Consider the following 24,047-nt stretch of genomic DNA (forward strand, 5'->3'; position numbering starts at 1 on the left):
GTTCAATGATACACAATACGGTCAAAAAGTCTTCAATCAATAATATACAGTATGACAACTACATCTTGTAAATTATACCCAATACTGCCGGCAGTCTATCCCTCTAAAGAATATTTGCCCCCTTTCATCCCTTCCTAACAATCAGATAATAAAATACAGCACCTATAAATAAGCAAAAAAAAATTATATATATATATATTTTTATATATATATATATTCCGAAATCATCTATTGTTAGTTTTAAAGATATGGCAATAAAGGAGTCTAAATTAGCAAACTTGTAGAAGCCATAACTGATAAAACAGCTTATTGAAAAAAGGTGGCAGTAATGCACTCTATGTGTGCACAAGTACGTAAGAAAATACACAGACGTATAAAATTGCACGCACACACCCACGCACACACATCCTTCCACACACCTCTATGCTCACGCATATACATATAGACAACAGGAGGAGTTAGAGACAAGTTAGAATTTGATTTGTACTTTGATCAGCCCTAACCTGTGCATAAAATAAGGGAAAAAGGCTGGACTTCTGCAGGGCAGAATGGTCTAGACTGGGGCTCCAGAGCGTGAATGTTTTGGTTTGGAGTTTGGGCTATTTCCGTCCCGGTAAGAGCCCGTCTGGTCATTGCCACGTACTCTTTATCCACGCAAAAATAAGCTTCCCACAACTAAAACGTATTTAAAATCAGTGCTTGCGGTGGGAAGAGAGTCAGTAAATGGCCACCAACAGCAGGAAAAGCTCTGTATGTGAGGCAGCTCCAGTCCCCTCTTAGTGGTGTGTGACAGCAATCGTACATGTGAACTACACTTTAATGGATTCCAGGGAAGCGGAATATTTCGGGTGACGGACTACGTCCCCGAGTAGCAGGCTGAAATGTTACTGGCCAACGTTTTTTGAGCAAACTGTCTTCACTGAAAGGAAATTCTGTACGCTATGACCCAAGTGAAATGATCAAGTACATGCTGTTTCTAAGTTGTCTCCTAAACCTCCCAGATATGAGGTCTGATCAGCGTGCTCTGTGGTTAGAGGTTAAAAAGCAGATTATAAAATACCTAGATTCAGATTTTTTTTTTTTTGTCCTGATTTGGCCTAAAATGGAGTGTATTAAACAAATTCTGATCTGCAAAAGACCAGAATCAGTTAAAGCTATGAAACAATGTGCACTACGTGTCAATATTCTATTTCACTTACAAGAAAACACTAAGTCAGCTACCACAAATTAAGATATTTTCCTGATGTGACTTTTTTTTTTTGTTTTGTTAAAAAATATGTGGAGTAAATGTGTTTTTTTTTTTAATTCAAAGTTTCAAACAACAAGATTCTTTTCTTTTCTTGAAAATATGTAGGAATCCAAACTAGTGTGTTTAGAGTCGGTTGACTGTGCAATCTCTTAGTGGCAACTGAACAGCTACAAAAAACTTTCTTTTTTTTTTCTTTTTTTTTTTGAAAAATCTCCCCTTTTTTCCTGGTTTAAGAAGATAATAGTGTATTATCGCTCTGTAGCCATTAGATGGCAGATAAAAAGCCCCCTTTTAATATGTGGGTTTGATTTTTTTTTCTTTTTTTTCTGTTTTTCTTTTTTTAAAGCCCACACCAAAGAGGAGGGCACAAGGCAAAGCTGTATGAGTTATTCCAGAAACTGTGGAAATCACTTAGGGCAATAATAAAAACACTTCAGGGTACAAAAAAGCTTGACTACACATTTCAGTTTTCTTCCTCGAAAACACAAACATAAATTGGGCTTAACGCTCCTTTTTGTTTTCTATATGCACCTTGGCCTATGGCGTTTTTGCCCTGTGGCCCGCAGGGCGGTTAAGTGCGCAACACAAATAAAACCAGTAGAGGTCCAGTTTCACTTCCCAGCTCTCCAGAGTTGGGCGAGTTTAATCTCAAAACTCCCACTCGACGGCCTCTTCTCGACTCGCAGCCTTCTCCAGGCGGTGGATGATGTTGTTCAAGTTTGCTGCTTTCTTTTTCCTCAAGGAGCTGTCTCGCGTGTTCCTGGAGCTCGCTGCCTCGGAGAAGCCAAACAAGCTCTGAAGAGAGTTGGCTTTCTGCGAGCCTGCGGCCGGCGTCGAGCTCGTACTTGGCACACTGGAGATTTTCTCTGAACTTTCTTTTGACTTGTAGGAGCTCTCCCCTGTAAGGACTGAGGTGGAGGCAGTTGAGGTAGAGGCATCCCCTTCCGTGGCAGAGTTTGGCAGTGTCTCCAGAGCTTCTCCCGGGCGCTGCGATGCCGGCGGAGAGCTCTGGCGCGGTGCTCTGAGCCTGCCCTCGTCGTCGGTGTCCTCCAGGCTCTCCGCCTGGAACGGCTCCGCTTTCTCCGAAGACCTGGCGCCTTGCAGTGCCTCTTCCCCCGCCTCGAAAGCCGACTCCGCTGGCCCTCCCTGAGACTTTGTGGTTGCATTGCTGTACTCATCCGCCTCCGGGCCACTCGGCTTTCCTTCAGGTGGGCCTTCTGCGTCCACGCCGTCGCAGCTGTCTCCCTCGGAGCTGTGAGCGGCCCTGCTGCTTCTGGCGGAAGGAGAGTCGCTCGACCCAGCCTGGCTCTGGCTCCCGGCTTGGATCTCCTCGATGAACAGCTCCCGGCGGATGCGAGACCTAGGAGACAGAGGAGAGGGATGGTGAGTCTGCTGGGCGTCATTTGGAGCCACCCTGCTCTACCAGACACGCCACGCAACACGCCCTTTCACAAGATGCCATTTTGTCTCGGCTACAGGACAGCCGCACCATGGCGGGTCAGTGGAAGCGCTCGCACCCTCAGATCCAAAGGAGTGGCTGAAAAGGCGTTTGGGAGAACATGAAATATTGTCAGAATGCTCTTAATTTCCCCAGCCATGTGCCCTCTGTGAAGCCTGCCACGCTAGAAGGGACGCAGGCTGCAAAACCCCAGACCACCCCGGGGGCTCCTCACGGAGCAGCGGGAGGGCAGGCGGGCGCAGCCAGAGTTTTGAGTAGATAAACCATTTCTGGTAACTTCTGCAGTGCTGAGTCTTGAGATCGAACCCCTGTCTTCAACCAGGATTTTGTGTATTTACTGTAAATGGTGCTGCTGACTGACCCTTCTCGTAACCACAGCAGACATTACAGAATAAAGCAAAAATATAAACTTTATGCAGACAATAAATGCTTGGTGAAATGCTTGGTGAAAACCAGTGACAAATCATCTTCCCTTTTCTTGCAAGTTTCAATTAAGTAACATTCGTAAATGTATGCTCAATTTTTACAGCACTGGATGTGGTTTAAGGGATGGAGATGAAAGGCTCTGTAGTCTCCTATTCCCTAAAAATCTGACATCAGGAAGGTGAGACTTAACAAGCCACTGGACCAGAAAAGGAAGGATTTTAAAAATATTAATACATTTCTAGTAGATCCAGGAGAAAACAGCTTGCAAATGCAAACCAATTCAGATTTCTACTAGAAATGAGCCACAATTTGCCTAAACAAAAAACAAACAAGGCAAAAATCTGGACAACCCCCCAGTGTTCTCCCAGACACCAAGGAGAAATGAAGATGACAAAGTCCTTTGTTCTGAAACCACTCTGGGGAAGCCCAGCCTTTTGACAGGTTGTCAGTCCATGAGCTAGTCTTTCGCCTCATTTTTTATTTAAAAAATCAATTTCAGAACATGAACAGAGACAAGTCAAGCAGTACATTTCAGGGGAATTAATGCACTCCACGTGTGCCGCCCTGCCCCTCCTATCATTTGAAGCGTGCAGGAATACCCCAACACACTGCCTCTGCCATTTCACTCGGTCCTTCCTCCCCTCTCCTCCTCTGTTTAGGAGCTCCCAACATCCTCACAAGCACAGAACAGTTTATGCAAAAATTCTAGGGCTCTGTACCGCTCCGTCAGTGGGAGAGGGTATGACCGCTGTTCAGTTCTAATTTACAACCAAGAGGGAGCCTCAGTGACCCACGGTCAGGGACAAGACGACAGACACGGGAAGAGTTCAGCAGAACTTTATCTTTCAGAGCGAAGATAACACTTTTGGTTTAGACAAGGAGAACTGCTAAGGATCTTGCAAATCACAAGTGAAATGCTGTCCCAACGCTGATGGCTGTACGAACTTTTCATTTTTCCCTACGTGGGCTAAGGACGACAGCACACAAGGGAAAAAAATTTAGGGTAAATGCAGAACACCACGTGAATACCGCTTCTGCAGCTAATGGTATTATTGACTTACTTGAAATGCAACACAGTATTTCAGCAGCACTTGCTGACTCTACACTTTTGAAGGATTTAGGGGGTCTGTAATTTTCCCTAGGAGAACATTATTCACCTAACAGAAGACCACAGGTGCTAACATTAATTTTCTATTACCATTAATCGTATGCATCCTGCAACATCGATTATCAGGCTCTATTTATGCCTATGATCTCCCTGCATAGACATTGATCCAGAACACGCTGCTTTTGTAACATTCCCCAAGTCAGGAGAGGAAACGGGTAAGAGCTTTCTGCCTGCACAGCACGTAAAACACCTCAGCTCCAGCAAGATACTGAATGATGACGTGCTCACCCAGTATCTGACCACAGCCTGCAGAATATAGGTTCCATGCCTGTGGAAATCCTTGGAATTCACACCCGATGTATTGCTTCTGGAATCTAGTCTGGCACCTGATTAACACAGTAATTAAATCCCTACAGTAACGAAGAACTGGTGATGGCAGCTAGGAAATTCCAGAGAGCATTCCTCTTGATGGAAGGTGTTGGCCTCGACATCGACACATCCTGTTGGCATTTTTCAGTGTAACTCAAAATATCAGCGGTCTCCGGGGGTCTACGTTGAAGTTCCCTGTACAAGCTTTCACACAACGCCAGGAACTCATCCAAACAGGCACAATGCTACAGTTCATTGAAAAATATGCCCACAGTATGAGCAACGAGATTTAGGATCCAAGAGCACTAGATTACAACTCAAGAAAGCTGGGTTTTATTCCTGATGCTTCTGTAGCATCATCTCCAAGACCTTACTCAGTTTCTGTGCCAGTTTCCAGTTTCTGAAGTGGGACAGAAATTCCTACCTCCTCCTGTACCGTTCTTAAGACCACAGAGTCTCAAACTCTGATGGGTACGTGCTTCACTCATGCAAAGCAAGGCACACTCTTATTTTTATGTTCTCAGAGATACGTGATTGGCACAGACGCGAAGCCACAGATTTGGACAAGTTTGCAGACATGTCAAAATCTTTAATACTTACTTATAGCCTGAAGTGAATTATTTCTTTGCCTGCAGAGGATTTTTTTTTTTTACATTTCCGTTGCTGTGGATAATAAATGCTAGTACTGACTTCCCATTTGGTGGATATAAAGGTAGATTCTATTGCAGCATCCACCTTTGGAAAGTGAGGTTTAGGCTGAATCCCAAAGGAAAAGCAGCATTGCAACAGGATTCCCAAGAGACAGGAAGCCAAACTTGTCTGAATTTGTACCCAGTTTCACCTGAAGTTACTTCAAAGAAAAAATTATATTAAAGAATAACTAAATGGTCTGAGGTGTGGAACTGCTTCTGTATGAAGACTCTTCAGTTTGGAAAAGAAATGGCTGAGGGAGCGTATAAAAGAGATAAATAAAATTAAGTGTGACCTGGAGAAGGTGAAGAGGAGAAAGACTACCCATTTCCTGTAATACGGGAGCTGCAGAACAGCCAGATCCTGCTCCTCTACCAGAACATGGAACATGTACGTCTTCTGCCTTGTCCTGCAAATGACTTAAGAGTACTTCACGCATGAAAGCTAAGAAAGTTACTGTACAGAGGAAAAGAACGGGCACATGTTTTGATTTTTCAGTGGCGGCAAGTGCTCAGAGTGCCCTGGGCTCCGAACAGGCTTGAAATAACTCTTTAGAGCCCTGGAGACTCAGCAGCACATCGGGAGCAGGTCCCGATCACCCAGTGCTGTGAGGCTCGTGCTACCCACCAGCCTACAGCACCTTCTTTATCCATTTTTTCTTTTGTATACAACTGTCAGCACCCAGTCTACATTAACGTATAGCGCGGTGCGGCTGAACACGCTGATCAATCATGACTTGTCACGCTTTCTCGCAGCACGCCTAAACAGGAGATCTCATGATAATGAGGAAGATGACACATGCCACCAGTGCTCCCGCACTCATCTGCGTAAGTGAGAACAGCACATTTTGCTGTCAGGCCGAAGGGAACATATTTTCATAGGCATTCCTCCAACTTGTGTATAATTGCCTAGAAGTGGGAATTGGAAGAGGCGCCTGCATTTGGAGAACTCTGAGCAGTGAAAGAGGCTGCATCTGTAGCGAATTCAAGTCAATGAAATTCAGTGTAAGTATGATTACTCGTTGGTTCTAATTTTTACATTTTATATTGTTTACTATAAACATTATTTACCTATTGTGCACAGTATTTCTGAGATCTCTCATTAAACTGTGCTGCTTCTGCTTCAGCAACTTCCCCGTTAAAAGCTGAGAAGGGCCAACGTGGAAAATACTCTTTACATGTTAGCAGTTTCTAAAAACAAACAAGTTTAGCAATCTGGACTAATTATGAACATTACCGGCTACGAGTGAAGGGGCAAAATAGTATTAAATCTGGTATCTTAACTGTACCTGTTCAATATTCATTAGCACAAATTTATTGGAGAAAAGTCTGCTGTGCTAATTAGGACTCCCAATCCCACGCACAGTTGATAATATGTTTATTCAAGTCCTTCTCATTCTTACATGTCATTCCAGCATTGTTTCTTTTTATCGGTGTCTCTAGGCCAAAACCTACTCCAATGTTTCAAACGTGGAGAAGGTTCCTTCTTAATATGAGAAAGGAACTAAACAGACCAACACCTTATTCATCTCAGCAGGATTCAATGATTTAATCATAACGACACAAATCTGTGGCTGCATCTGACTTCAGGGTTATCAGTTCTCTGTCCCTCATGACTGTGCAGAGCTTCCCAAAAATACAGCACACACTGTGCCTATTTTCTGAGCTCACCGACTCAAGACCTAAAAGAAAATCCTCTTTTTGCTCTTATGTGAGAAAAATATATTATAATAAGTAGTGCAATTCTGATGGCAGCCAGCAGAGGACACATCCAAGCACAACCCACCAAGTGATTTAGGCATAACACACATAACACACACCTACATGCGTGTATATACGTGCGAGTATACGTCTGTGTGAGGGTGCATATGCAAGTAAGAAAGACCAGCCTTGCTTACTGCAATGGGATCTATAAATATTCAACAGTGGACATCTCTAAATCAACGCCCTCCCCAAAAGCGAGACTTTCTGTTTAAAAGCCTGACTTACATCAATATGTGAATATCGCTGATCCTCAGGGACGACTTAAAATCAGTCTGGAGCATTAGCATTACTGTTAGTTCGAACCTCCCTGCTGTCGAAACCGCTCATTCTGTACCACTGCTCAACGCTAGTGGAAGCAGGCACAGCCCGCTGAAGCAGAGCAGCACCCTGCCAAAGCAAATAAAATAAATCCTTTACGAGCAGGGCTCCCAGGAGATCTCATACCTGTAATTGTGGAACCAGTTGATCACGGTGCTGGTTTTCAAGTTGAGCTGCGTAGCGAGTTCCTCAATGGTTTTTGGTGATGGGTATGGCTTTTGCTGGTAGGCTCGTTTCAGAGCTTCCTTCTCTTCCGGTGCCAGCACCACCCGGGGCTTCTTCAGCTGGTGCTGCGGCTGCGGGCTGGCTCCCTGGCTGTAGTCTATTCCAGCGGACGAGGGCTCACAAGACTGACTGTCGCTAACGGAGCTGTGTCGCCGTTTCATGTAGGCTGAAAGAGAAGTGCATCGGATCAGCCCCAGCTGAATACAGACACAAAATCAATGAACAGACGAGCTGTGGAATAAATGTGAAGATGACAGGCTGCGGATGCAGGGATGGGCTATTCGGAGAGAACGGGAAGGAAGGGGCACCATCAGAGACTACAGGAAAGCAAAGGTAAGGAGGATGCAAGAGGCAGAAAAAAAAGAAAGAAGGGAAAGAAAAGAGAAAGAGAAGAGAAAGAAATTGACTGGAAACCTGCCAGAGTTTTCTGCTTTTTCAATGAACATGGGACTTGAAAAATTGCGTTAACGCAACTCATTTCAAATTGACTCTTCCAAGAGTGGCGAACTTCCACATAAGCACCCGATTAGGACAGTTGCACTTCATTTCAACTTAAATGGCTTTGGTTGTTTAACACTTTGGGTGTACACTAGATCTCTCTAACACTTCAGGTCCCTGAATTAAAAAGATGACCGTGGCAGCTGAAGACAGCCGCAGCCAGGTCTCCAACACACGATGGCGCCTGGAGCCCGGAGATTCACCGATGGGCTGATCAGGCGTTTGCTGCTTTCTCCTACGGATCTTCCTTATAGTGGTGACAGGTTATGAAAGAAAACCAGCCCACAGCATCCTTCTCCCCTACACAAGGCCCTTTCAAAACCGCATACACTTTTAAGAAAACTCTCGCTGTGCTGATGGAGCTTGGTGAGGCAGGAGCCTGTGATACCACCGCTGACTCTCCTCCCTGACAGGGACTGAATTATCCTGGCAAATTCTGCAAGGAAAGAGTCCCAGCAAACCCTGTCGTGGACTTGATTGATTTACACTGGGCAAAGAGAGGTGGGATTTACTGCACCTGGCAGGATCACGCACAAGCATTGCTAATGAGGGGGCTGAAAACGGCAAATATAGATGAATCTCGTCAATAAAATATTTAATGGCCTGTTAAATACCTTCCAGATATTTAAGAGTTTAGGTATTCAAGAGCTGCAATTTGATACCCTCGCCCATTAAGTTCCAGATTACACCAGCCTGACATCAGTCTCACAGGCACTAAATCTCAACAGCCAGGAGCCCCGATCACAGCCAGGGACCAACGTGGGGCACGTCACACCGGTCAACAACCAAATTATTCAAAAAATAAATGTGTCTGTCCTCACAGCTCTGCCTTCAGGCTGAAGGGTGCACAAAGAACAAAAACTCAATGCAATCAAATAAACTGAAATGCTGAAAGCCCTTCTCACACAAGCCAACTTCTCCTGGCCCAGCTCCCTACAGGACTGGCCAGGTTTTCTGTCTCCAGTGGGTTTCAGCATCCTGTCCTCTACGCGGCGGTACATCCAGCAAGACCTTTCCACACTGTGTCTTACTACCGTCAAAGTGAATTTTGAATGCACTCTGTAACCTTTGGGGGTATCTGCATGGCCCTAATTTTGTTTTTCCTGAATATGACAGATTACCTGTGGATTGCCTACTGTGTAAGATCACTGATATGGAACGGAACGTGAGCTGCTCACGATCCATCACTCTGCCACGATATAGTACTGCACGCTTTTGAAATAACCATAAAAAGCAAAGTTCTTTTTTAAAAAAACTAAACTTAATTAAAAAAACCCCACCTATTTAAGTTATTCAAACTGGATGCAGAACTGCAAAGTGACCACAGATAAATGCATTATTTCAAGGTGACCGACTGGCCTTATTTTTGCAGCCTTCAAGGAACTGTTACAACCTTCAACCACGGAATTCATAATTCCAGCAATATAATCTCACATTTATCTCAGTCTTTAAACTCAAAGATGCCTGGGTATCATTTCAAATTCGCACTGACATGCAAACTCTACACGAGGTTCCCTTGTCTCCTTTGATAGCACAAGCAAGAGGGCTGAAAGACAGCATCTACCACTTCAGCAACGCGCAGCAGCTTAAAGGAGGCCATGAGACAAAACAGAACCGCATGTGTAAGATGTAAGAGGTGTTTAGGCTATCTCTAACTGGAGTTGCTGGAATTTGGTCAGGCAACTGAGTTAACACAAGACACCCAGGCACCAGGATGCTCTGAATCTCTGCTTTCTCTGCTCTCCAGACGACGGCATTTCTGGCGGGTCAGAGCTCCCATCTTTAGACTTCTGAGGACAGCAGGGAGCCGTGACAGCTTGGGAAAAGTTTCATGCCCCATGCCTACCTCTGCTTGTGTAACCTCACACTGGGATCACAAAAGGTGCAACAGCTTCTTTGGGTCTCTTTCATGTGAATGGGACAAATTAGATAAACGCACGTATTTCCTTAACAGAAAAATAAAGAGGGTGTCCCACTGTTTGACACAACTGCTTGTTTTTCTGGAGGATAACATATTACCAGAACACATTTCCACTGGGCCAACGCTCAATCCTGGCATTTTGCCACGTGCTGAACTAGCACCTAAGCTTTAGGCTTTAATGGCGCTCTCTGGAAACTTCAGATGACGTTTACAAAAGCTTTTCCTTTTTAGTTCTTATTTTAAACATATGTGCTGCGTGTAGACAACATAAGGAGATCATTCAGCACATTTGCAGTGACAGCAAGCCTCAAACTGGAATCCAAGTCGCAAACACACTTGATTTTTGGACAAGTTAGATTTTTGTCTGTGATCAGTCTCCAATTCTCAGGAGACCTATGAAAAAAAAAAAACACACATGTGGCTTGGGCAATGGTCTGGATCTGGGTCTGAGACCAACTTCTCAAGGCCAGGCTCTATCCCCTGAAATTTAGTCCCTTTTTTCCCCTTGCTGTTGCCAACCCAGCATCACCGGGTCCCTCTGGGAAGGTTCCCCAGCATGTGCTCAGCTCCAGACGCAGCAGACACTGTTGCAGAACCAGTGGCTGCTCTCTGAGGTAAAACAGAGCCCCTTTTAATACAATTTTTATCTTTTGCGGTATTGAACAAGATTATTAAAAAGCGAAATAACAGGGAAATAAAGGGAATTAAATTTTCTCCTGACAGCAGGCTTCAGTACTGTTCAGTGAGGAGTGTGACATTACCGGCAGCGCAGACACACCGGGAGGTTATAAGAAAGAGGAATGAACTCTTCCAAGGCAGGAAAAGTGGTGCAGCGTCTCAGCTTAGCGAGCGTGAACCCCCCTCTTCCTCCAAAGAGGTTAATGTACATTGCAAATTTTCAGAACCTCTTAAAATGGACATTTATAGCACAAACTTCAGACTGCCAGAACAGAAAAAAAAAAAAGATATATGCAGCTCACCTTTATAATAATTATTAATTTACTCCCTTAATAAAATGTGGCAGAGAAATAATTGGTAATAATGTTTCACTGGCAGCAAATACCGTGGCATTGTTCTTTCACTGACATTAGCTGAAGGGAAAGTTAAGTTCTTAATGTGGCTCTAGAGCAATTTCAAAGGTTAAGTCATGGAATCCTTACCTGCATGACAGGATTTTGCAGAAAATACAGGGCTGAATTCACTTTAGAGTGCTCCGCTATGAGGACAGCGCTTACACAGTCCAGGAGCTCAGAACAGCCTCAAATGATTTACGGCCTTATCTCTATTCAGGTGCCATCTACAGAGCATATGTATTGCACAGGGTTGGATAAGGATCCAGTTTAGGAAATAGTTTTGAAAGGATATTGTCGGTATTACTTTTAAATTATTTTTATTTTATTTTCTTGCATTATGGGCGATATTCTCTTTGAGGCTATAAAAATCCAGCCCGTTGACAATTTTATTTCTGCCATATTTCTAATACAGCACAAACCATTGTGGCTCCCTTTGGTTTACAGTTGTAAGTGGGAAACCCAAGTGGATTTTACTCCCCACGGAAGATCACACACAATTTGCAGGAAGATACTGCACTGCATTTCATTAGACTGGTTACTATGACAAGGATTTGAATTTCTTCTTAAAAGCACGCAAGACTACAATTTTCCCAGAAGCTCCCTCACTGCAATTTTTAATATAATCACAAAGTTCTTGATCAAATGTGTTAATGCTTTCAGGACATCACTCAACGGCAGCGCTTTCAGCGCACACGATTAATGCTGTCTGTGCTAATATCATTAGGGGATCGCTCGAGAGATGTATATATCATTAATTAGTTAACTGCTGATAATGGCAGCCTAGGAGTCTCTCCTGTAAAAATCATAGGAACATACTAAAAACAGAGCCCTGAATAACGACCGGTTTTGTAGTAATGAATTTAAAATATAGAGAGTGGGATACATTTTCAGGATATACTCCTACTAAGATACCCCATAATAACTTAGATCTCTCACAGGTAACACACTCATGACCTAGTTGTTTTATGTGAGTGTGTATTAACACAATCACCTTCCCCCATCCCTAGAAAGGCTACAAATTTAATTATTCTCAAATATCCTTTTATACAGACTGCATTTTTCTTTCCTCCTCGTGACCATCACTGCAGGACTGGCAAGAAGCTCTCCCAGCAATCAATGCTCAGTTCTTCCAGCCCAACATCTGTGCCCAGCTGCAGCACCATTAACTAACAACCCAAAGCCAGCTCCCAAACTCACATTTCTCATTTGGTAAGGCAAGTTATCAGTGATACACCAGGGCCTCAGTAATTAATCTATAGGAGGATATAGCACTGATTTCACAGCAGCTGGTGAATATCCAGGGCCTGAGGTTGGTTTTTTGTTTGGCTTTTTTTCTGAGATGTATCTGCTTGAGCTAGCATCAAATAAAGCTACGGAAAAGCTGTCATGAAGTCCTTTTGCATAATCTTCACAATACCACATCAATGCTGCCTCTATACCATTTATGGAGAATTATAAAAGACACGGTTATCTTTGAAATTACGGAAAAGACGACTCAGCAGTCTGCTCCACGTTACCTTTTTTCTCCATTCGTTTCATATCCATCAGCTTATCCACGTTGTTGGGATCGTTCAGCCACAGCTGCATGCGGACAAAGGGTTCCCGTCCCTTCAGACTCAGCTTGTGCCAGGGCTTCGGGCGAGCCAGCAGGTCTGAGACAGAGCCTTGTGTTAGCCCTAGGATTGTCTCCCCAAACAAACGCTGACCTAATACGAAATTGAAAATCGCATGAATTCATTCAGCTAGGAGACGAGGCTAACTAAAAAGACAGAACATGTCTACGAGATAATTTGTTAATTATTCTTCAAATAAAAAACCCAAAAGAAACATTTAGAGGACTAAAAGCTCTCTCCCCCCAACTAAAGGTGTAAATATTGAGCTTTAGCTTAATGCTTAGGATCTGACTGTGGCAGAGAGGGGAGGCTCAACACCTTACAGTGAAACAGTGTGCAAAAAATAAAATTGATGAGATTAAAAATAAACTGAATTTTCAGCTATGCAGGCAAATAGTGAGAGCAGTGAGGCCACTTGGCTCTTATGCAGGAGGGCAGCGCAACAGCTTCGCTCCAAGAGGGCAATCCAAACATTTCAAGCAATCAATGAACCAAGACCAACGCAAGCCCTCACTGCAACGGCCATCTAAGTGTCCTCAGAGACACGTGTGCATATCTTCTGTGTTGTACTACCTGTGGTGTTCTGACTGTCTTCTACTAACTGCAGATAATCACATTTTACAATATAAGAGCTTTTCCAGTTTTTTTTTTTTTCCAGCCTCTACAGTACTTCTAGTTAAGAATACTTAATTTTATTTCTCTTTCAAAAAGCTATAATCTAGCAGGGTAAAATCTGCAAATGCTTTTCAATGTACAGTACTTGTCCGTGCATTAGTAACACCAGTTTTACATGGTGAGGATCTAACTTAGCAAGGACTGTGGAAAATGTCTGTGCAGCTCAAACCCAACCATACAGTTGGTTTTCCGAAACGCTTCACTTCAGTGTTCTTCCTAAGCTAAATTGCCTTGATACGCAACAGCTTTTGTTACAAGACAGAGCCTGGAGTCATCTGAGTCATCGCCGGTGATTGCTGGGGGAAGTGCAGCTATCTATGTAGTTTCAAGGTAACCCAAAGATCTTTCCATACCGACCAAGTTAAGGCCTCAGGGTCTTGTGTCTGATCCGTAGCTCTTGAGTGCCCTCACTAACAGGGTGGAAGGCTTTTCCCTCACTCCCTAGCAATGCCAGCAGCCTTAGCCAGTAGCACCATCAGCTCTTGCCTTCCCAGCCTCATCTGATCCTGTCACAAACAGGCTGTGGGAAATGTCTGCTCCATAAATCCCTCCTGTGTGCTTGATTCCATGAATCTCCTCCTTTAGAGGCATCCCAAGATCTTTGTCCTGACCATTTTTTTTTGCTTGTACAGGGAGAGGAGGGAATGTGGGACCAGTCAGAAGCGGCAGAACGTCCCATTCAGATGCATGGGGCTGGTGGTCTGCAAAGCTTTTGGAGGAAGCAGCTGAGATAACGAAAGGCAGAAAGGGGAAACGAGGACAGGGCTGACGTGACACAGTCCGCTAAGAAGCTCTAAAACTAACCCTGAAAATGGTTTTACAGACTGAACAGAAACCTAAACTCAGAATTCAACGAGGTTCCTAAGTAATAAGTGATTTTCAACTACCCTCAACATCAGGAAAACCAGACAAAAGGAGTAATTCAGGGCCAATTTTAGATCATGTGTATGGCAGTGAGCCTACTCCCTGTTTGTCTTTATATTTAAAAACATTAGTGAGGCCTCATCCATTTACCTTTAAGCCTGCCAGCTACTAGCAAGATAAGCTACTTTAAAAATTTTTTAATTTGCCTTCGTAAATAACTTTCCTCTAATATTCCCCACCGCTTCTAACCCTGGGCTGCAATGGGATGAGCGTTTCTTCCAGCAGCCGTGAGAGCTCCGTCAGCCACGGTACAGTGCTGGTGCGGCCACTGCGACTGCCCGCGCAGCCGCACCCTAAATCGGAGCAGGGGAACTGATCTGAGTCAAAGCAACCTACGAAGAATAAAACGGCCTTTTTGACCGAGACCAACTGGTCTGGCTTATTGTGCGGCCATATGGACAGGAATATCGGCACAAATTTGCAAAAGGGTCAGGAACAAACAGCCCAGATCAGGTGCCAGCAATGCTGCTAAAGGAAATGAACTTTAAACTACAGCCCAAAAATTAAAAATGGAAACGTGGAAGGAGGTAACATCATGTTCTCTAGATGTTAAGGACAAAGCTAAAGATGTTTGTGTAATTTATTTTATCCCAGAATACGGCAGGGCACAATAAAACACGTGAAAGTCTCCCACGCTGACGGGAATGTGTCAGAAATCATTCTCAGGAGAATCAGGTGTATCACACTCCATCTTCATCACAGAGCTATTAATAACTGGAATATTTTAAAGCACAGGTTTGCTAAAACTCCTGCTAATTCTCCCCATCTTTTACTCTAACAGCCTTCACGTCTGTTCCCACTGATGCAGCTCCTCACGGACAAAACTTTCTGTAAATTACGCTGGTCTCATGGTTAGTCCTGGCCCTTTCTGCAAAACCCCCACCATCGCTACCCTTCAACGGCTCTCTGCATCTGCTTCCCTCTCTAGGTTCTATGTCGCCCAAGAGGGAATCACAGATATAACATTTGGGACTAGGAATACCAGCAACACCTCAGCACTAACGCTGCCAGCATCGTTTGCTAAAACGGTCACTGTTGAATTAATGCTAAAAGGCACGGGAGGAGAGACCTGCCAAACACATCTTTGAGTGGTTTTGCACAACTGTGGTCTTTACTGGCTGACGAAACTGAACAACTGAACCATGACCAGTTCCCTAAGACAGAGTAACCCGTGCACCGAGTGAATCTGGTGCACTAGCACACTGAGGGCGCAAAAGGAGACATTGAAACTGGTTCCACACCTAATGCAGAGTTTGGGGCACATTTCCTGGCTCTTCTGCTGCTTTTTAGGCTTGTCAGCCACACTGTAGGAAAACAAAAATCATGGGAAATAAAAAAGACTAAGTAAAAATGGCATCAAAGCAAATGTAAACAAAAATACTTTTTTTTTCAAACCTCTCTGGAACACCAGAGCAGGTACAGCACTCAACAGCATTTTGCCCAAAAACCAGGGGCTTGAACCTGCAAACCCTTCCTGTGACTTGTGGCTTCATCTCTACATTATCTCCACTCAACAAGCAACCACAATCTGCCCACACCAATGTGCAGGAGCAAGTAATTCTGCTGGGTTCAGTGGAACACACTCATGCAGGGTATGTCCACAATCAGGGCTGTTTTCTTTTTTTTTTTCCCAAATTAAGTTAAATGTGAACTTGCAACCTCCCCCATCCCAGTATTTTCCCCCTTAAAAAAAAAAAAAATCTAAGGTAATAACACATTATTCTGTGTCTAGCTGAAAAGTCATAATGTTCAGCTGATATGGACGGAATTATTCTCGCATAAATATCATCAGCGGTCTAACTCTAAACTTATCTTTTTGGTCCCATCTGTAGTGAATGGAGAGAAACTGGTACTTCTGAAGAGCGATTCATCCCAACCACCTCAGACATCTATTTTGACCACGTAAATGCAGGTGAGAGGAATCCCATGCTAAGCCCCAGAAGCACGTGCAGGTAACCCTGGGGCAGCCTTACTGCCTTCCCGCTAGAGACTTCAAAGGACTCCCAAAGGTTTTCCAATGCCTTGTGAGGGACCCAAGTGTCAAACATACATGAAGAACCAGTGATTCAGAAGCATAGTGGCAGTATTAAGCATGGATTTTCCACACTCAGACCAAGTTACTCCCTTTGGCTATTCCAAATATATAGCCATGTCAACGTGACACTTAGTCTGACACCCAGAAACTCACCTGTTAGCAAAAGTAGGCTTAGCTTTGCACATGTCTAAGCAAAATACCCAAATGGCCCCATACACTTATCTACAGGTTCATCAGCCTTGAGGCTATAAGCATGGGGAAAGCAGCATTTCTCAAGGGGAGATCTCTCTGGCTTTGGGGTTTTGGTCTTCTTGAGAGCTTGCTGGACTGTTTGTAGGGAGGTGGGAGCCATATCTGGCTGGTGAGCCAAGAGCAGAGCTTAAGAGCAAGGGTGTGATGACATTTTAAGTAAAGTGTGACAATCTGAAAGGATTTTTCTACTGGTTTAAAAAAATAAATAAATAAAATAATTTAAACCATATTAAAGCTTAGGTCAAAATCAAAACCAAGTACTCTTGTAAATATCTACTGAAATATAGCTTAAAAGTATGAAGGCTTTTATTTTATTTCAGTCAAGAAATGAGAATAAAGCGATTTACCAAGATTGTTGTCCGTTAGCACTTCTTTGACCCTCTTCGTAATGCCATACGTATCCAGCTCAGGGGACATAGCAACCAGTTCTTGAATGCTGAGCGCCGAGTGGCCTGACAGCGGCAAGGGCGTTGTAGATTGGGATTCAGAAGCAGGCGGCTCGCTAGATTCTTGGGATTTGCCGTCCTTACTCGTCTCTATAGCGGGACAGGGTTGCTGTACCAATTCAGTTAGGCTTTTCACCGATTCACTGGAACTCATGGGAGATTCAGGAGCGGGACTGCAACTGGCAGAAGTCTTTGGAGTGCTTTCTGTAATTAAAAAAGGAAAAAGGCCCCACTTTAGCGTAATTGTAATGTTTTGATTGCAGGATATTTAACTTTCCTTCTCATTTATATTCTACCTACTTAAAGAAATGCCTCAGTATGCAAAACGCTACTTGTTATGACTTGGTTACTAAAAAGCCTCTTTTTAAAAACAAAATTATTTTCTAATTTTATCTTGAGTCATCTCTTCTTTCTTACAAAGACAAGATGTATAAATAGTGCAATAGTCTGTAAGTTTGCAAGATACTTCCTTGGTCAGGAAACCTCACGGTTTTGCTTTCCATCACATTTTTGTATAAGGACGCTTTTAAGTCTACCATTACAGACTGGTTTAAGCCTCCTCTGTGGCTTGAAAGAAACTCACTCAGCCACTGTTTTGTAGTGTCAATGAGGGATCCTCCACAACTGGTACGACTTTGTACCCTGAGAGTGTTACTGGATGTCGTTTTGTTTCTTATCACTTGCATCACATTTTTGCACTTCTCTTTGCCCAGAAATAACTTAACGAGATTAAAATACAGTTTGTAATTATGTTGTATTAATTAACGTATTTGAGAATCCAACACAAAGATAGCTAGTGGATCAGGAGACATTCAAATCTGTTATTGTGACACTTTGTTTAAAAGAAAGCTTTCTGAATCTGTTAACTTGCCAACAACAATAGGCTCTGTACAAAATGTTGTTTTCCCCTAATAAATTCGCATTTATCTCTAACAGAACATACCAACTGAGCTTATGCAGCAAATCCAGACATCTAAGGGTACAGTCTGAACATTTTTTAAAGCAACAACACACAGACAATGTGGTTCAGGAGAACAATTCCCTTCAAAAGATAAAGAGCACATGCCATCTCTCTGTTCACAGTGGATTCGCCTCAAGATCTCCAGAGGAAGCGTACAACGCTCTCAATTGTACAAGGGTGAGGCCAGTTTCTATCAGAAACTTAGTCCCTGTAACAGAATTCTGTTTTTTCTGAGCACGGCAGCTCTACCGGGAGAGCCGCTCACTCTGCAGCATGAGGTCCCACCACCACCACGGCGATGGCCAGTAGCAGATGTCAGTGTTTTTCAAGTTTGTTTGTTTGATATCTAGAATATTGTCAAATCACTACAGAACACGCAGCACATCAGCACAGAAACCTATTCTAAACACTAAGGGAAAACGCTACACAAGTGAAAGCAGGGTTCAAGTGAAGCAGGGTGCACAGTGTAATTGTGTTGTTCAAGGTAACAGAAGCTTTCAAAATGCCGAATTTAAGCGAGGTTCTCTGACGCACTTACATAAAAAGTTGCTCTCTCAAACCAAGCAATTGGACTTTTTCCGTAGTGCTTTATGAAAGACGCAAAAGAGGGAGACACAAAAGGAAAGCAAGGTGTGTGCAAATCCTTAAGGCAACAGGGATCCTACAAATCTTATTTCTTTTCTCTCTTCACCCTGGGTCATCATACAACTGAATATAAAACCCAGCAAATGTTATTTTTGTATCAGGAGCAGCACAGGAATTGTACTGTAAATTTGCCCTGATTCACCCATGCGAGGGACCAATTTGGCAGATCATCCATCTTGTTCACTGTACACTGTCAGGGACGGCACGAATTCCCCACATGATAAACAGACTTCTTCTCAGGTCTGCGTCCTTTAACCCACAGCAAGGTCAAAATTCTGGCTGCCTAGCTAATAAACTCCACGGCACTCGTTTGAGTCCCCTCTAATTTTGTCCCTTGTGCCAGCTTATACAAATCTTCCCGAATAACTAGAGCAGCTGCAAATTTCCTATACAATTCCTCATCCGTGCACTGCAAACCACACGCACACACGGAGCGCGGAAAAAATCCCAAATAAAAAAAAAAAAAAACAAACCCAACCACACAGGACTAAACAAAAGCATTTCCAAATGCTTCTTCCCCCCTCTCCTTCCGCTGCCCAGCCTAATTACCTACAGAACAAAGGTAATTTGTATTATCATCCAGCACTGAAATGCTCCATGTTGCTCACGTATCAGCTCATTTATTTTTTTGTATCACAAATTAAGAGCTTACCTGAATTTCATTTTTAAGACCAATCTGCTGCTTATTTACTCAAAAATGTGGGATTATCGGAATCTAATTTTGGCAGGCAGTACAGATGACAAACTGCTTCCCCCCCAACGAAAGGCAAGTGTGCAGTGATGTCAGATGAAGCAGCATGCGCATATACCACAAATAACTCAAAATATGTTCCCCACTCCCTCTTAGCATTTTTCCCGCATGGAAAACCACTTTCAAGATCACATAAATATCTGAGGAAAAGATCCATTATTTGGAAAAGTCAATTCAATAACCAAATAACGCAAACATTTCCCGTTAATCTACTTAAAAAAATTAAATAGACATTCAGAGCACAAGTGACTGCTGACAGAACAAAGGGGAAAATTGAATGTATTCACTATTACAGATTTAACTGCCAATCCACTGCCATTTCGCATGCTTTATGAAATAATTTGTATTCATTTCTCTCAAAGTTCCTCACAGGACAAAGAAACAAATTCAGGACATCTGAAAAATGCACATTAATGTATCAAAAGCAGCGATTGAATATCTCCAATGAAAATAATACACTAAAGCTCATTTCTCTAAAACGTGTTCTGCCTTTTTAACCCCAGACTGCACTGAAGAAGAGCACTAACTTAAGAGCGAGCCGGTTTCCTACGAGTGAATAAGTGATGTCCACCGGATGTTTACGTGTTTGTACTCAGCAAGGAAGAGATCACTTTGTCAACACGAGTGTAAAACTGTGTTACTGTAGGCTGTACAACCTGCAAACCCCACGGCCACCATTTACTGATGAAGCGACCTTAATAAATTCCAGATAAACCTCACTATACCACAGGGCTGTTGCATTTTGCTTTCCAGCAGCCTGCATCCAGTTTAAAGCCTGAAGTAAAAGCCCAAAAGCTTCAAAAATAAGATGCTAGGAGTAAAGAGCTGGACAGATCGAGCATCAGTGATGTGGTCACTGCAGAACCTGGGAACTTCTCAAGTCTCAGGTAGCCAGAGGAGCGAGCCGTGCCCTGTGCTTTGTAGAGGACGGGAGAAAGTTCTCCAACAAAAGGATCTCCCCAAACTAGCTTGGTGGAAAGATGGTGCCCACCAGGTCCTGAGCACGCGGATGAGGACACATCCGTTTAACGTGACCATTTTAAATGATCAGGAAACTATTGACAAACATCATTAAAGATCCAAACACGCCATAAATGTGTGTAAAGAAAATAAGCAATCCAAATCTTCTGAAGCTGCAAGGAGCACTGAGACATGAAAGAGCGAAGGCTCTGTCACACAATTTTATGTTATTCATTCAGAATATACATGTTTGGGGTACAGTGAAGTTAGGCACTTCCAATCAATTTTTAAAAGCACGTTCAAATATGTAGCCTAGAAAATAATAATCAAATGCAAATTGAGCACTAGGCAGCGATGTCTGCAAAAACAGGCCAGCAATCTGAAATAGCTGGCAAGCGCAACTGACCTCCATTCACAGCTAAAACATGAAGACAACTGAAACGCCAGCACTGGCTATTTCATAGTTGATGAAAACAGCTCAGAGAGGGCTATGACCATACAGTGAAGGTGAGCATTCACGTCTTTGAAGGCAAATATGTCTTCATAAAGACAAATGCATCCGATGCATTTTTCTTTTTAACTGCTCTTTTCCCAATACAAACTTGCTGCTTGAACGACCGTCTTACTGCAACAAAACCCCAAACCACCACCACAGCTTGCACATTCCCCTCCCCACCCCTTAGCACTTTTCAGTTAAGAAACTAAACAAACTTTGCAAACAATTTAGCACGTAGGACTAGGATCTGTCCGAGCATTTTACAGAACAAGTTGAAAACCATAACAAGTTGACCTTGCCTTATTTATATGAACACAGAAAGTCTGTTCTGGTCTTGCATTCTTTAGGATAATAAATGAAGCCAAATGATGCTTTGGTCCCATCCATCCTCTACACCTTCCCCATTGCTTCTACCATGACAATGTTTTGGAAAATGTGAGAAAGTCTGAAAACAGAGTTCCAATCTCAGTTCATGGGTTACGGCAGTTTTCCTAAATTTAACATTAAGATTTTCTTATTCTTCTCCAACTACAAAATTTCCCACTCCCATGCTGGGGTCGGGTCCACAGTACTGGATCCTGGGTCCTGAATTGCTTGAACACTGGCTGTAAAACATTCTGGACTACGATTATCACAGCGGTGGCCTGCAAATTACCTGAAAACACTTTCCCCAACACAGTATCAGCCTGACATATTCCCCCACAAGGTCTGATCGTGTTCCGCCACCGTAACGTGACAAAATCCCTACAGAATCATAACGGTTGGAAAAGACTTCTGAAATAATCAAGTCCAACTGTCAACACACCACCACCAAGCCCACTAAACCATGTCCTGGAGTGCCAGATCTACATGGTTTTTAACACCTCTAGGGATGGTGACTCCACCACCTCCCTGCACTCCTGAGCATCATGCGCTCAGCTGCACGAACCCAGCAGTCGGAGACATTTAATTACATTCTGCAAAACTGCAGGGCAGTTGGTCAGGAAGGACAATTTTTGTGATGTTCACAGGAACTCTTCTGATCACAGGAAGGAATCTAACATGGTCCGCCATACAAAAGCAGTGGTATAGCTCAGATCCACAGCACGCCTCAGTTGGATCCTCCTTCCAAAGCTCGGGACATCCCAGACGCAAAGACTTGCAGATGACACCTGTTCCAACCTCCCCAGAAAATCACAGACATCCACATGCCCTGACACCAGTCCCAGATGTATCCCCAACGGACTTATCTAGATGACGGAGCACTGTTGAGACATGGATATGGTTTCACCAGTCCCAGAGGCACCAGGCTGCTGTCTGCCAGCACGGGCAGACGCCTCCAGTGGAATTTCTTGCACGCATTGTGAGAGTTGCAGGTTTGCCACTTTTGCTCAGACCCTGCCTCAACTCCTACAGCCATGGCAGCACACTGACTTCGCACCCACTTATAAACCAAAAGTTCAGAGCAAAGAGCTGAACAAGAGCGTCTGAATCGCAAGCGTAAAACACAAGCCCAGTGCACCGAGCCTCTCGTCCCAGCACACTCGCCTGCCCGTAAAGAGCGCATTGTACTTCTGCAGCTCGGGAACTGCTGGGAGAATAAACTGCCCAGCCTCTGTTGCTAACACAAGCTTAGCTAATAAGCTGCAAAAGGACTCGTGGGGAACCAGGTGCAGAACACGAAGAAGTTGAGGAAGACCATGCAAAACACAGAAGGTACTGAGGGGCCTGTAAAAAGATTATGAAAAATATTATATTCTAAAGACAGCAGGCAAACAACAGCTGCCTTAAGTTTCAGAGCTAAGTGCACTGAAAAAGCAGATCCACTGTAATTTTCAGAGACAAATCTCCGTAGTTTATCTGATCCACTATTTAAATTTCAATACACAGTCCTCTATCTGCAGTAATAATAACCTAAATTCCATTTAGTGTTCATTTGAGCAGTCAGGATAAAGTCATTTCTTATTATCTCCCCACTGTGTAAAAAACAGCTTGAAGGTAGGAAGTCAGCAAGCATTTTCACCAAAAAGTAATTATTGTAAGTGACATTTTTACTGCTGGCATGCCATAAGGCGAACTGCGCATTTGGAAGGACAAGTTGCTAAAACAAAATGACAGGGTACTCTGTGACATTCCGACAAGAACCCAAACATGATTTAACTGGCACTTGGTTTGATGCACCACTTCTCGTAAAGTCCAGGGCTCAGGCTTCAGGTCCATGCCAAAGCAGTCAAATTCAAAGTTCCTCATCGAGGAACAGCGAGAACAACCACCACGTCCCGCGCCAAGCGGAGCGGGGAGCCAACGAAGCATCCCACGCTCCGCTCGTTCCCTTTACAGCAGATTAGTAGGGAAGATGAAAGCAGACAAACGTGGACAGGAGATTTCTCAGCAACCTCTTAAAAGAGCATTTGCTACTTCAGGGCCCGCATTTACCTCCCCATGCAGAGGAGTTAATGGACAACCACAGCCCTGGCAGGTTGCCTGAGATCTAAGCGTCTCAGACTGGGACTGGATTAGTTTCTGTTTTCCCCCGATGACTGGGCTGCCCATTCTGCCCAATTTGCAGACCAAAACCCAGGGTACGTTGTCCTGGGAATCAAGACCTGACCACACTGCTGATCAATGGCAACATCCTCAGAAGAACTGCATTACTCTGTTTCCCAGGGTCTGAAATTTTCAGGGAGAGATTTTTGTCCTCTGACCTTCTACCCAATTTCACCTTTAGCGACGGCCGCCTGGGCAGGATCTTCTGAAGCACCCTAGCAGCAATCCTCGCTAACAGCGGTGCGGTGCGAGCCTGAACTCCGCAACAAATCTGATCGGCATTCGTGGAACAGCACTGCAACGCACCCCTCTCTGACTAATTGAAAGAAAACAGGCGTGAAAGCTGAACGCTTGCACGCGTGGCTTTGGTGGGTTCACTTTAAGTGAGTGAACCTCGCCTATTCACAATTTGCAAATTAATGTGGCTTATGAAAATACGATCCTCCCTACAGTTCTGAACTCCCACAGTTAGACGCAGGGAGCACACAAACCTCCCTGCAGTGTGCATACATAACGATGTAAAGTGCGTAGGTACGCGCAGTCATCGCTGCAAGCACTTGCCATAGCTATGATCACCGATTTCCACTACGACCATAAAGATTCTGTTTGTTTGTTTGACAAATGTTGTAACTTCGGGGAAAACGTTATTTTGGGTCTTGGCTCA

The 24,047-nt window shown here is 43.8% G+C and overlaps 1 protein-coding gene across 8 annotated transcripts in view; it reads right to left on the reverse strand.

The window, feature by feature from the left end:
- CUX1 (cut like homeobox 1) overlaps positions 1–24,047 on the reverse strand; it is a 275,849-nt gene that overhangs the window by 28,468 nt on the left and 223,334 nt on the right. For 4 of the 8 annotated variants that reach the window (XM_086763221.1, XM_086763220.1, XM_086763219.1 and 1 more), the window contains 5 exons: positions 16,946–17,248; positions 15,553–15,615; positions 12,617–12,805; positions 7,509–7,773; positions 1,428–2,609 (listed from right to left, as the gene is read on the reverse strand). The exons of 1 other annotated variant lie outside the window; for it this stretch is intronic. In XM_086763221.1, the coding sequence (XP_086619347.1) occupies positions 1,898–2,609; positions 7,509–7,773; positions 12,617–12,805; positions 15,553–15,615; positions 16,946–17,248 (1,532 nt within the window). In that variant the 3' untranslated portion in view covers positions 1,428–1,897. Of the gene's footprint in view, positions 1–1,427; positions 2,610–7,508; positions 7,774–12,616; positions 12,806–15,552; positions 15,616–16,945; positions 17,249–24,047 lie in introns of those variants that run through there. 3 more of the 8 variants (XM_086763224.1, XM_086763222.1, XM_086763218.1) reach the window with 1 other exon arrangement.

This window comes from Chlamydotis macqueenii, chromosome 19 (assembly GCF_036417535.1).
Source record: "Chlamydotis macqueenii isolate bChlMac1 chromosome 19, bChlMac1.mat, whole genome shotgun sequence".
Lineage (NCBI taxonomy): Eukaryota > Metazoa > Chordata > Aves > Otidiformes > Otididae > Chlamydotis > Chlamydotis macqueenii.